Genomic DNA, 13,154 nt, shown 5'->3' on the forward strand with positions numbered 1-13,154 from the left:
CGGGGAAAGAGTGCTGTGAACGAAGTAATATGTAAAATCTAGGGTGGGATATTCCAGCCCATCCCATCAGCGGAATCTTCCAGCCCTGCCAATCTCGACCCATTATGGCAGGTTCCCCAGCGGCAGGACCGTCGAGCCACGCAGATGGCCATTGACTTTGGCAGAATCGTCTGACTGACTGATTAGTTAATAAAACTGGTGCCAATTGATTGAATAATCATCAATTCGACTGTTGAGGCGTAAAGGCCAGGACAGTCCATGGTCTGTGCTGTTCGGTGACCCCAGATGAGGTGGTGAGAGTAGGTGTGCTGCGGTGGGTTAGGAGAAGGAAATTCAGCAAGCATTTCCTGCTGGAAAGTCATATAGAATTTACAGTGCAGAAGGAGGCCATTCGGCCCATCGAGTCTGCACCAGCTCTTGGAAAGAGCACCCTACCCCCTATCCAAGGTCAACACCTCCACCCTATCCCAATTACCCAGTAACCCCACCCAACACTAAGGACAATTTTGGATACTAAGGGCAATTTATCATGGCCAATCCACCTAACTCGCACATCTTTGGACATATGCATGATCTGAAGTCAGGAGAGAGTTGGAGTCAGCTGCCCACCCATCCTGGCTTAACCCCTTAACCTAACCTGCACATCTTTGGACTGTGGGAGGAAACCTGAGCACCCGGATGAAACCCACAAAGACATGGGGAGAAAGTGCAAACTCCACGCAGACAGTCACCCGAGGCCGGAATTGAACCCGGGTCCCTGACGCTGTGAGGCAGCAGTGCTAACCACCGTGCCACCGCGCCAGTAGATGAAACCATCAGATAGTGAAGCCATCAGATTCATGAAACTCAACCCAGTACTTTTAAAACAACAGAGGAAATTAGCTGAGATAATTGAAGATAAATATCAGGATGTTTTACTCTAACTTCGCTGTGATGGTGATGCCGCTTTGTCCCAGCACATTTTTACCCCACTAGTGGCCTAACGTTCTATCTGTTCTGCCGATGTCACTTCATAAAATTCTAGTAAATTGAAATTTCGGAGAATGACTCATTCTTTCCTAATTAGCAGCTGACAAACGAGGCAACATTCTCAGAAATTGTGTAACCCTCACTGCCTTCAGCACTTGGGCTATTGTTACATTTTTATCGGGTGAAAGAAGAGGAGGGAATGTTCCTTTAGTAGATTGCACACTTATGTACCTCAATGCGCTGAGCATAAGTTTTTTTTTAATGTTTTGGTCGCTATGACGATCCATCCACCCAATCCCCGCAAAATGGTGGTTCTGACAAGAGCCATTTCAGGTGAGGGCTGGTGATCCCCTGTTAAAATGTGAAGTGGGCGAGGGACTAATTTCTGAGACCTTCCTTTACTGACACCAAGTTCTGTTCGTGTATGTTGCCAAGTCTGCATAACTTAGTGTATTAGGTTGGAAAATCTACCGCAATGTTCTGTCGTCATTTAAAAGTAGGATGACTAGAAATATGTGGGAACCCAGCTTTCATGAAAAGGGCAAGGCATAATGGACAATGCTGAACCTATTTAATCATATCTGAGTACAGTATCTTAATGGTTATGTTAATGGATGAAGAGCTCATGGGCCATGAATTTAGATTCCAGCCTTGTAAATTGTGAAATAGGATCAGCACCAAAAAATGATGAGAGAGGTTAGGATTTTTTTACATAGGTCATTCCATGATCCTATTCAACACAACGGGGAATATGAAATCCAGGGAAACTTTTAGGAGTCAAGAGGCTAATGATTTTTTTTTATTCATTCGCCGGATTATGAATGTCACCGACATACCCATCTCTAGTTACCCTTGAGAAGGTGATGGTGAGCTACCGCCTTGATTTGCAGCAGGCCCTCGGGTGTGGATACACCCACAGTGCTATGTATAGGAGAGGGAGTTCCAGGATTTTGACCCAATAACCATGAAGGTTAAGCAGTGTAATTCCATCCAGGGTGGTTTGTGACTTGGAGGGAATCTGGCATCGGTAGTTTTCCATGCGCCTGCTGCCTGTGCGTTTCCAGGCGGTGGGAGTTTCGGATTTGGAAGGTGCTATTGTAATGATCCAGATTTTCAAATTTGAAACTTGGCTGGTTTAATGTTACTGCTATACTTAGCTTGCACTTCCTTTCCCCTTCTGTTACCACTCGTTCGTTGCACTACTTGCATAGGTATCAACAGTGACTGCAGTAATTCACTGCATTACTTTGGTGGGATTTTCCGGCTCTTCCCGCTTGTGGGGTCTTCTGGTCCCACTGAAATTGACCTCTCCCCCCAATCTGGTGGTGGTGCAGGCAAGCCATGCAAAAGCCCGTAGACTATGACGGGACCAGAAGATCCCATCAGCGGCCAATTGTTCACCAGACCCACTGGGGGAGGGGGCAGTGGCAGCGTGGGGTGGTTTCAGTGGGAATTCCCATTGACAATGGCAGGAACGGAGAATCCTACCAACAGCAAACAGCGCGCTGCCTCCCGCTGCTGAGTGGCTGGGAGGCCGGAGAATCCCGCCCAATGTTAAGAACTACGTGGTAAAGTTGCACAGGCATTCTCCTGCTGCTATACCATGGGTGGGATTCTCCGCTCCCCCAGACGCGTGTTTCTCGGCGGGGCACCGTTCGCTGGCGGCAGGATTCTCTACTCCTGCCGCTTGTCAATGGGATTTCCCATTGAAGCCACCCAACGCTGCTGGGAAGCCCACCAGCGCTAATGGCAGGAAGAGAAAATCCCACCAACTAAAGGATTCCAGCCCATTTCTTTGGCAGATTAAGGGCGGGATTCGCCAACGCCGAAATCGCACTCGGCGATCGGCTGGAGAATCCCCGGTTCCGACAAAATCGGGGGGCGGCGCTGCTTTCGCGATGCGCCGCACCCTCCAAAGTGGCGTACTCTTGGAGTATGCCGCATGCCGTATTGACGGCCTTAGGACTTTGCCTGAGGCCCGCCCCCCCAATGCTCCGCCCCCCCGACTGGCTGAGTTTCCGACAGCGCAGGGGGTCTCATGGTATTACATGTTGGGAACTTGATGTGGCGGCTGTGAACTCAGTCTAGCACCACCACATTCGGGGGAGGGCTGATCCGCGGGCAGGGGGCTAGAGCTGGGTGCTCTATGCTGGCCAATCAGAGGATCAGTGGCTGTTTTGCGTTGAATTTTCGGTCGTAAAATGCCACCGTTCTCACACCGGCGACAGGATATAGCCTGAGAATTGGAGAATCCAGCCCTAAATGTCAAAACGCAGGAATAATGGCACAAGCATTGATGACTTTAATTTTTCAGAGTCTCCCTGACTCTTCTGTCAATGTAAGCAGAAAATCCCCACTGAAATCCACAGCCTATGTTTGGAAGTAATTTTCTGTTACATTTTGATTTCTTTGACCCTCTCTGCCTCAATTGCTGTCCTTTTAAATCTTGAATGATTAAATTTTTCACTGTTCAACAAAACAAGTAAATAAATTGTAAAAAGTGGTTTGATGGCAACAGGAAGCTCTATCATTCTAATTACCCTAATTTATTGCAGATCTGAGGGTATCTACTCCTCCAGAAATGAACCATGCAAAACATTAACCCTAATTTGGTGTGGTTCTCCAAGATGGCGCCGGAGCGAGGCGACTTCTTGCAAGCTGTGCCCAGCATACCCTCTAATTCTATCTTTTACACTCGTTCTATGTTTTTAAAACTTCATTCTCACTCTTTTAAACTCTCTTCTTATTAAACAATGTTCTTATTCAATTACTTACAGATTTAGCGATCTTTAATGGACCTACCTCGTACTAAGTTGATCTTTTCCCTACACCTTGCTGTAACTGTAACATTATACTCTGCAGTCTCTCCTTCCTTCCCTATGTATGGTATGCATTGTTTGTACAGCATGCAAGAAACAATACTTTTCACTGTATACTAATACATGTGACAATAATAAATCAAATCAAAATTAAATACACGGATAAGACAGAATACTGTAAATTATACATTCTGGTTCAATATTCACATAATTTCTGCCGACCGTCCATTTTCAAACTACAATATCCATCTGGGAGTCCAACATCTTCCCGTTCAGAGTTTGATCCTTTTCCATTGTAAATTAGACTACTATAATTTGGAGTATATTCTGCTACATTATCAATCTGGCTATGACAATCTGCGTAAACACGCATTACAAATTAAGCTCGGGTGAATTGACTTCCTGCAACTTTTTGAGGTCCCCACCATAGTAGGTGTAAATGTTCAGCCAATTTGATTCACTCCACGTGATATCAAGAAATGGCTGAAGGTACTGATCACAGAAAAGGCAATCTGCTCTGACTGGCTGTTGTACTGAAGACATGCTCTAAATCCAGCCAAGCTGTTCCAATACAGCTTGCATCTACCCGATATACGTGAATAAATTGGTCAGGTGTGTCTGTTTAGAAGATACAAGACTAAATCTAACCCAGCCATTTACTGACCCATTAGTCTACTCTCAATCATCAATAAAGTGATGGAAGGTGTTATCAACGGTGCTATCTAGTGGCACTTAAACAGCAATAACCTGCTCACTGATGCTCAGTTTGGGTTCCGCCAGGGCTGCTGGGCTCCAGATCTCAATCCAGCTTTGGTACAAACTGGACAAAAGAGCTATACTCCAGAGGTAAGGCGAGAGAGACTGCCCTTGACATTAAGACAGCAATTGACCAAATGTGGCATCAAGGATTGGATTGGATTGGATTTGTTTATTGTCACATGTGCCGAGGTACAGTGAAAAGTATTTTTCTGCAAGCAGCTCAAACAGATCATTAAGTACATGAAATAAAATAAAGAGAAATTTCATAATAGGGCAACACAGGTACACAATGTAAATACATAGACACCGGCATCGGGTGAAGCATAAGCACCAGCAAGCTTGAAGTCAGTGGGAACCATTGACCAGAAACCTAACCAGACCAGCCATGTAAGTATTGTGACTACAGGCGCAGGTTAGAAGTTGGGAATGCTGGTTTAAGAAACTCATCTCCTAATTCCCCAAAGCATGTTCATCATCTACAAGAAACAAATTAAGAGTGAGATGCAAGGCTCTCCATTTGCCTGGATGAGTGCAGCTCCAACGGGACTCAAGATGTTTGACGAAATCCAAGAAAAAGCAATGCACCTGACCAGCATCCCATCCACCCATCTTAAACATTCACTGCCTCCACCACTAGTGCACAGTGGCAACAGTGTATACCATCTACAAGGTGCACTGGAGCAATTCACCAACGTTCCATTGGCAGTACCTTCCAAACCTGAGACCCCGACTACCTGCATGTACCTGGCTAGCAGATGCATAGGAGCACCAGCACCTCCAAGTTCTCCTCCAACCCACACAACATTCTGACTTGGAACTATACAGTGGTTCCTTCACTGCCGCTGGGTCAAAACCTGGAACTCCCTTCCTAACAGAACTGCCGGTGTATCTACAGCAGTTTAGGAAGGCAGCTCACCACTACCTTCGCAAGGGCAACTCAGGGTGGGCAACAAATGGCAGCAATGCTCACATGCCACGGATGAATAAAACAAAACCAAATGCCTCAGTTTCCTGCACTGGCCTTCATTGAGGTGCTTACGTCTCAACTGATGCAAGACATTCTGAAGTCAGTGGAGGCTTCATTCACCTTATCAAAATTCACAATACCTCGAAGTGAATAAAATGAAAGACGGTAATTGGAAATATGTCATGAGGCTAGATGTGGGGGGGGGGGATTCTGCAGTCCCCCAGTCGCGTGTTTCTCGGCAGCGAGATTCTCTCTTCCCACCGCTTGTCAATGGGATTTCCCATTGAAGCCGCCTCACGCCATCAGGAAACCGGATGCGCTGCCAGCGGGAAGAGAGAATCTCAATGGCCGGAGAATTTGAGCCGTAATCACTTCAGCGCATGTAGAGTCAAGAGCAGAATGAAGCAAGAAGAAAAACAGTAATGGCAGAGGGAGGCAAAGGGGAATAAAAGGGAAGAGAAGAGAAAGTAATGGTGTGGACTATTTACCAAAATGGAAAATTGGAGAAATAGAAGCAAGAGAGGAAGAAAATGAAGATAGCTTTTGCGGTACATCACAGAGCTCCACGCAACGTCGTGGGTGTGCAGGAAATTAGCGCAACCAATTCACAACCCACATGATTTTCTATTCTTTGTAGCTAGCACAATTTTTCAGTTTTGGATTAGTTGCCTAAATTCCCAATATGCAATCCTTCATCTTAAAGCTCTGCGACAATTTTGCTCGATGCTACAAGTCACCCAGAGAAAATTAGCACGGAGAACCAAAAACTGATTACACGATACAACACGGAGAAATAAAAGAAAAGCAAAGAAAATGAAATGCGTGGGTTTCCTCCGGGTGCTCTGGTTTCCTCCCACAGTCCAAAGGTGTGCAGGTTAGGTGGATTGGCCGTGATAAATTGCCCCTTAGTGTCCAAAATTGCCCTCAGTATTGGGTGGGGTTACTGGGTAATGGGGATAGGGTGGAGGTGTTGACCTTGGGTAGGGTGCTCTTTCCAAGAGTCGGTGCAGACTCGGGCCGAATGGCCTCCTTCTGCACTGTAAATTCTATGAAAGGATAATCAAATAGTACAACTGATACAAGTGGAGGATGAAGATAGTGAGAAAAATAAAGACGCATGTTTGATGACTGCTTTTCTTTTCAACACTATCAAAAAATAAAGTGAAGAGGAAAATCCAGAGACTAGACATCAAGGAAACACAATGAAAGAGTGGGGTGTGAGGCACAGGAAAAAGAACTAATAAGGATGTGGCTGTGTAGAATCATTTATTTTCTATTTCAGACTAGCCCAACTTGTTTTATGTAGAGGAAGTGGAAATTATTTTAATATGAAACCTTCCTTCATTTGTTTTTCTCTTTCAGTTTGGGGTTTGACTGTCATCTTCGCAACTATCTGTTCAGTAAGAATTTCTTTTTTTCCTGTTGCAGACAAATCAGAGTCAATGAGCAGCGGTGAAATTGCCACAACAGCATTAGAACACTTCTCCAATTCAGGTGAGTTCATGGTGATAATCCAGGGAGTTTACATTAAAAGTTATTCAAGGGGGTAATGCAATGAATCAGACCAGATGAATGTTTTTGGATTCAGACCTCTTCAGTTGTGTAGTAAGCAGGTGTCGCTATGTTTCTACAACAGGCTGGTCCCTTCAGTCACAAGGCCATACATATGCAGCTCGAAGGCCCCACTTTAATTATGCAGCAGGCAAGCCTTTCTAGCACTGCCTAACTTGGGCATGTCTTCCTGTAGTTAGGCAGCACTGTGATCTCTCTTTGTACAGCAGGAAGCCTTCTCTGAACTCATCAAGTGGAAGAATTGGTTACATAAAGGGCAGGCTCCCTCAGCAGCCACACATCAAAAGGAGTTTCTTCATTCACGAAGCAGGTAGGTGCATCCACACTTGGACACCTGGAGTGATGCCCTACAGTGTTAACAGTGGCTGACCTTTTGCTCTGCAGTTAAATTATCCAGCTCAGAATTGACCATTCTCTGGAAATGGTGATCCTCAGTCCAGTGATGTGGCATCCAGGACTTAAAATCTGTTCATGCATTGTTCCATTTATCCCACGGAAATAGAGGAAACGATGTTTGGCATTTGCACTTAAAATATTGCTGCTTCAGGAAAGGTTAAGTGTGAAACATCATCATAATTTAGTGCGTAAGTTGGGCATTTTAATTTGCAAAAGATGTGCCATTTCACAAACGCAGACAAAGGTGTCGACCTCTGTTTATCACCGTGCCTGATGTTCAAGTACCTGGTGAAGGTGATACTGAGGCTGCAATTACAGAGACTGCTAGGGTTACCTCACACATGCCATTGATCTCCAACATATTTTATTCAGGAGCACTTATCATTATAGCTGGGCGCAGAAGTGGAAAACAAAGACTTTTCCAATAGTTGCCTTGCTGACAGATATCCATGCCTCCTTATTACTCCTCACAATCTTAAGACGCTGGGGTAGATTGAAAATTGAAATGGAAGAGGGCTTGGAAGGGTGAATGTCCGAGTACAGCCACAAGAATATATTTATGTGTAGGGTTAAATGATCACACTGAACCATCAACAAGGAATTAGTGAAATATCAGGCTGAATTTTCTGGGCCCCATGATGATGGGGTTGAGGGGGGGTGAGGTGGAAAGAGTGTCAGGGGGATGGCTCCTACACATTTGCGTTACCAGGGAAGTTTTCCATACTTGGGAAATGGATCAGCTGCCTGCCAGTTGGGGGCGACCTCGCAGCACCGCTGGCGAAAGGGGCCTTTGCCATGTTCAGAGGGTGCCAGCTCCAGCGAAGGAACCACCCTGTGACAGTCAGGGATGGTGGTGGTGGACAGGGTGAGGGGGGAGATAGTGGCGGACATTGGAGCACGCTCCAAAGAGGGGGTTGTGGGCAGGAAAGGCCAAATTCGTGGCCCAAATCCTTCTGCCAGGTTTCCCTTCTGTTCCAAGAGGCCTACCGATTGGACCCCTCTGAGGTTTTACCTTTAAAACTTCACTTTCAGAGATTTCTCCATGGTGAGGCACCCTCGCAGTGTCTGGCCTGCTCGCCAGCACCCACCTATCCTGGTGAGGCGGCTGAAGCTCTAGAACTGCCAACCTCCTAATTGCGCTGGCAGCATTGCAAACCCGCCCAGCCAATTGGGGGGGGGGGGGCTCTGGACATATTGCATTGCCAATCTCGCTCTCAGCCAACGCAGGCTTAGGACCCCCATATGGTCCAAGCACCAGGGTCTCCAAGCCCACAGAAAAACCCAACACATTCAATCCAGAGAATGAGCAAAAGCAGCATCAAAAAGGGAAACAGCTAAAAGACAACCTGGAATATAGACTATGTCACATGATAAGACATGAAGCTAGATTGAAAGTGTTGTGAAAACTTAAGCTTTAGCAAATTTAGAATTACTGAAGTGAAAAGTCATTTTGGAGCCCACTGTAATTAAAAGCCTTCCAAGATAATTTATCCTCAAAGAAATAAACATACTTCAAATATGAAAATAAAAATAATTATATAGATGTCAGTAGGATTTGGCAGGAAGAAGCTTCTCCCATTCAAAATGTAATCTCATTTTAATTTGCGAATGGAAAATCTTTGCAATCTGCATGTGCCGTAGTTCTACCTGCAGGACACTACATTCCGAAAATAAGATGGTGCTCTGTTCCATCTTCCCACATTCCATGGCAACGTGGAGAGACAGCTAGGTAATTATTTGGATTGAGGATACACTGATTTAACTGTATTAAGTAAACACTTTTTGTGTTTTAAGTGGCTCCTGCATGGATAAGTGTGTCGGTATTAATCAAACAAAACCTTAGAAGTGAACGCCAATGAATCACGTCAAATTTTAACAGGCAGGATTTTCCCACCGCGTGCTTCCTGGAGGCAGTGCCGTCATTGGCTGGTGATGGGGCTGTCTGGTCCTCCCCTTGTCAACCAGAAGATCCGGCCGGCATGAATGGCTGGGAAATTCTGGCCAATGTGTCAATTCTTCTTCAAATGGTCATCAAACTGCATTTCAAACATTTCCTATTCTTGAAACCTGAAAATTCACCAGGCTATGAGTATACCTTTCAAACGTAAATTCCTGGAGTGCGTGAGTGGAAATGCCGACATTTAGGGGAGATCATGGTGTGCTTGTAAAGTCACTAGACGAGTAATCCAGAGGCACTGGCTAATGTTCCAGCGACCTGAGTGCAAATCCCACCATAGCAGCCTGGTGGAATTCAATTAATAAATATGGATTATAAAAAGCCTTAGGCCAGAATTCCCTGCAGCGGGATTGTCTGGTCCCGCTGCAGGGAATGATGTTTGGCTTTGCGCCAAATTCTCCCTCCTCGCTGGCAGCGATGGCGGGGTGAACCCGGATCGGAAAATCCCGGCCTAACATACACTCCCTGTCATTCTGGTGTGCTCCATTTGCCCATCCAATAACCGCTTGAAAGTTCCTAAAGTGTCCGACTCCACTATCACAGCAGGCCGTCCATTCCACACCCTAACCACTCTCTGAGTAAAGAACCTACCTCGGATATCCCTCCTATATCTCCCATCCTGAATCTTATAGTTATGTCCCCTTGTAACAGCTACATCCACCCGAGGCAATAGTCTCTGAAATTCCACTCTATCCATCCCCCTCATCATCCTATAAACTTCTCATTAAGTCGCCTCTCATCCTCCTCCGCTTTGTACTATTCTATGTTCTATGTTTCACATTCCAGTTTTATGTGCAACCAACAGTGGAGGAAAGTAATGTGTGAATGATTGGTTTGTACAGGCTGTAGCCCCAAAGTCTCACGGATCTCTTTGGTTCTGGCAATCTTCAATCCCGTTCCATGGTTGATCTGTTGACAGCGGGATTTCCCATCCCGCCAGCCCCGTTTTCCAACGCAGCGCGCCCTCGCTGGCAGTGGGATTCTCCATTCCGGCAGCTGACCAATGGGGTTTCCCATTGTGGGCCACCCCATGCCGTCAGGAAAACCGCGGGAATGAGTCAGCTGCCGGCGGGGTCCAATGGAGAATCCCGCAGTTCGTTTTTTATTGTGAATCTGTAATGAGCCAACATAGAGATTGATTAAGGTGCACACCGCTGACCACCTAATTTCTAGGCAGCAATGTTCTGTACTAACATAGGAATTAGGTGGGATAGGCCATTTGATCCCTCAAACCTGCTCTGCCATTCAATAAAATCATGACTAATCTGATTGGGGCCTCAAATCCACATTTCTGCCTACTCCCAATAACCTTTGACCCCCTTGGTTAGTCAAAAATCTACCTTCCTCTGACCCAAAGTTCCAAAGGCTCGCCAAACTCTTGAGAGAAAATTTCTTCTCATCTTAATCTTAAATGGAAGACCCCTTATTTTTGAACTGTGTCCCCTGGTTCTACTCTCTCCCACATGAGAAACATTCCTTTCAGTATCCACCCTACCAAGTACCCTCACAATGTTGTATGTTTCAATAAGATAGATCACTTTTCATTCTTCTAAATGCGTCCGGTGGCGGTCATGGAGTGAGTGGTCGCACATAGAGCAGCTCCTTTTACCCATACTTTGGAAATTTTGGCGGTAAAGTTGGGCAGAGAGTGGAGGTGGATAAGTTCTCCCCCAGCTGGGCAGGTCTACGGGTTACCAAACTCGACAGAAAACAGTGAGAGCCTTGGCTAAAGAGTTGGAGGAGACTCGTGGCGCAGCATTAATTATAAAAGTGGCAGAGGGGGAAGGGTCGTCATCGACTGGAGAACTGCAAATGGAGCAGTCGATGAACCTCGTGAAGGACAACTTTCGGCAGCAGCGTAAGGAACTACAGAGTGACTGGTCAAAGGTGTTTGAGGGGGAAGTGACACCTCTTCATGGGACGTTGGAATGGGTGGAGAAGAGCCTCGAGGTGCAGCAGGCCACGATCCAGGAGGTGGAGAAAGTGGTGTCGGACCAGAGTGATCAGATTGTATCGTTGGAGGCGGAGATGGCAATCCTAGGGGACATGTGCAAGATCCGTGAGCAAAGGTGGAATACCAGGAAAATAAGCCCAGGGTGCAAAATCTGCAGATTGTGGGCCTTCCAGAGGGAGTGGAGGGAATGTGTTGGTGGAAGAGAAGGTTCTGGACAAGGCCAGGGGTGGATCAGGCCCATAGGCCCATGCGGCAGAGGCTGAGAGCGGGGGAACCGCACACATTCCAGGACAACGAAAAGATTTTGAGGTGGGCCAGGGTGCGGCGGGATTGTGAGTGGGGTGGAAACCGAATCCGGATCTATCCAGCCATTAGAGTGGAGCCGGCCAGAAGCCAGGCGGGGTTCAACAAGGTCAAGATAATGCTGTATCGGTGCCAGATTCGGTTTGGGATGCTGTACCCGGCCAGACTTTGGGTAACTTTTGAGGGCCGGGAGTATTACGTTGGGAAGACTGAGGAGGTAAATTACTTTATTAAGGAACATAAAGCTGGGGGAATGCTGAAGGGAGATCTGTTCTGAAGGGAGAAGTGTTATCTGTTCGAAAGTTTGTTATCTGTTTCTGTTTGCTCACATGGAAAAGTTGTAATTGGGGTTTTGCAACCCCCCCCCCCCCCCACTCCACCACCGTTATTGTGGTTGGAGAGGTGTGTGCTGGAGGTGGCTTTGGAAGACCAAACAGACTTTGTTAAGGTGAGGCAGATCTCTAGTATTATTAGGAGGTTAGTGTCCATGGACACGGTGAAGGCTTTTGGCCAGGTAGAGTGACGGTATCTGTTTGAGATTCTGGGGAAGTTTAGTTTTGGCTTGAGATTTGTGGCATGGATCCGGTTGTTGTATGCATCCCCCATGGAGAGCGTGTGAATGAATGAGACAAACTCGGGGTATCGGGGTTGTATAGCCATATGAGGCAGGGCTGTCGCTGCTGTTGTTTGCGTTGGGTTGAGCCCTTGGCGATGGCACTTTGGGCCTCAGTTGAATGGCGGGGGATTGTGAGGAGGAGGCAGGGAGAGCCAGGTGCGGATGTCCTGTTGTTCGTGCCAGATTTGTTGGAAAGCATGGGCAGGATCATGGGTCTATTGGAGAGGTATTGGGCATTTTCGGGTTATGAATTGGATGTCGGGAAAAATTAGATGTTTCAGGAGAATGATGTGGGGCGGGGGACGAACGTGGGGGCTCTGACATTTACGGTGGCAATGGAGCGTTTCAGTAACGTATGAGTGTGCCACAATCCATGGGTGGAACCTCACGGGGTTGGTGGAAGAGATAATGGGGGACCATAAAAGGTGGAACACGCACATGACACTGGCACAGAGGGTGGCCGGTGGTGAAGGTGAGTGTGCTGGCAAGATTCCTGTTTGTGTTTCAGTTCCTCCTAATTTTCTCCCCAAGGCCTTTTTTCAGAAGGTGGATGTGCTAATCTTGGAATTTGTGGGGAAGGAAAGTGTGGAGGATGAAGAGGGCTTTGTTGCAAAAGCTGAGGTGGGACGGGCGGATGGCACTCCCGAACTTGTTGCATTATTATTGGGCAGTGAACGTGGAGAAAGTGAGATGATGGTGGGAGGGGGAGGGGACGGACTGGGTCAGGCGAGAGGAGTAGTCTTGTAATAGTACGGGCCTGAGGCTCCGGTGACAGCACCATTGCCGCTGGCTCTGAGGAAGTATACGGGTAGTCCGGTGGTGGAGATGTCTATAAAATTCTG

At 46.8% G+C, this 13,154-nt stretch overlaps 1 protein-coding gene across 3 annotated transcripts in view; it reads left to right on the forward strand.

The window, feature by feature from the left end:
• LOC119969645 (eyes absent homolog 2-like) overlaps positions 1 to 13,154 on the forward strand; it is a 293,262-nt gene that overhangs the window by 101,596 nt on the left and 178,512 nt on the right. For all 3 annotated transcript variants that reach the window (XM_038803556.1, XM_038803558.1, XM_038803557.1), the window contains exon 3: positions 6,943 to 7,008. In XM_038803556.1, coding sequence (XP_038659484.1) covers positions 6,943 to 7,008 — 66 coding nt within the window. The remainder of the gene's footprint in view (positions 1 to 6,942; positions 7,009 to 13,154) is intronic.

This window comes from Scyliorhinus canicula, chromosome 7 (genome assembly GCF_902713615.1).
Source record: "Scyliorhinus canicula chromosome 7, sScyCan1.1, whole genome shotgun sequence".
Lineage (NCBI taxonomy): Eukaryota > Metazoa > Chordata > Chondrichthyes > Carcharhiniformes > Scyliorhinidae > Scyliorhinus > Scyliorhinus canicula.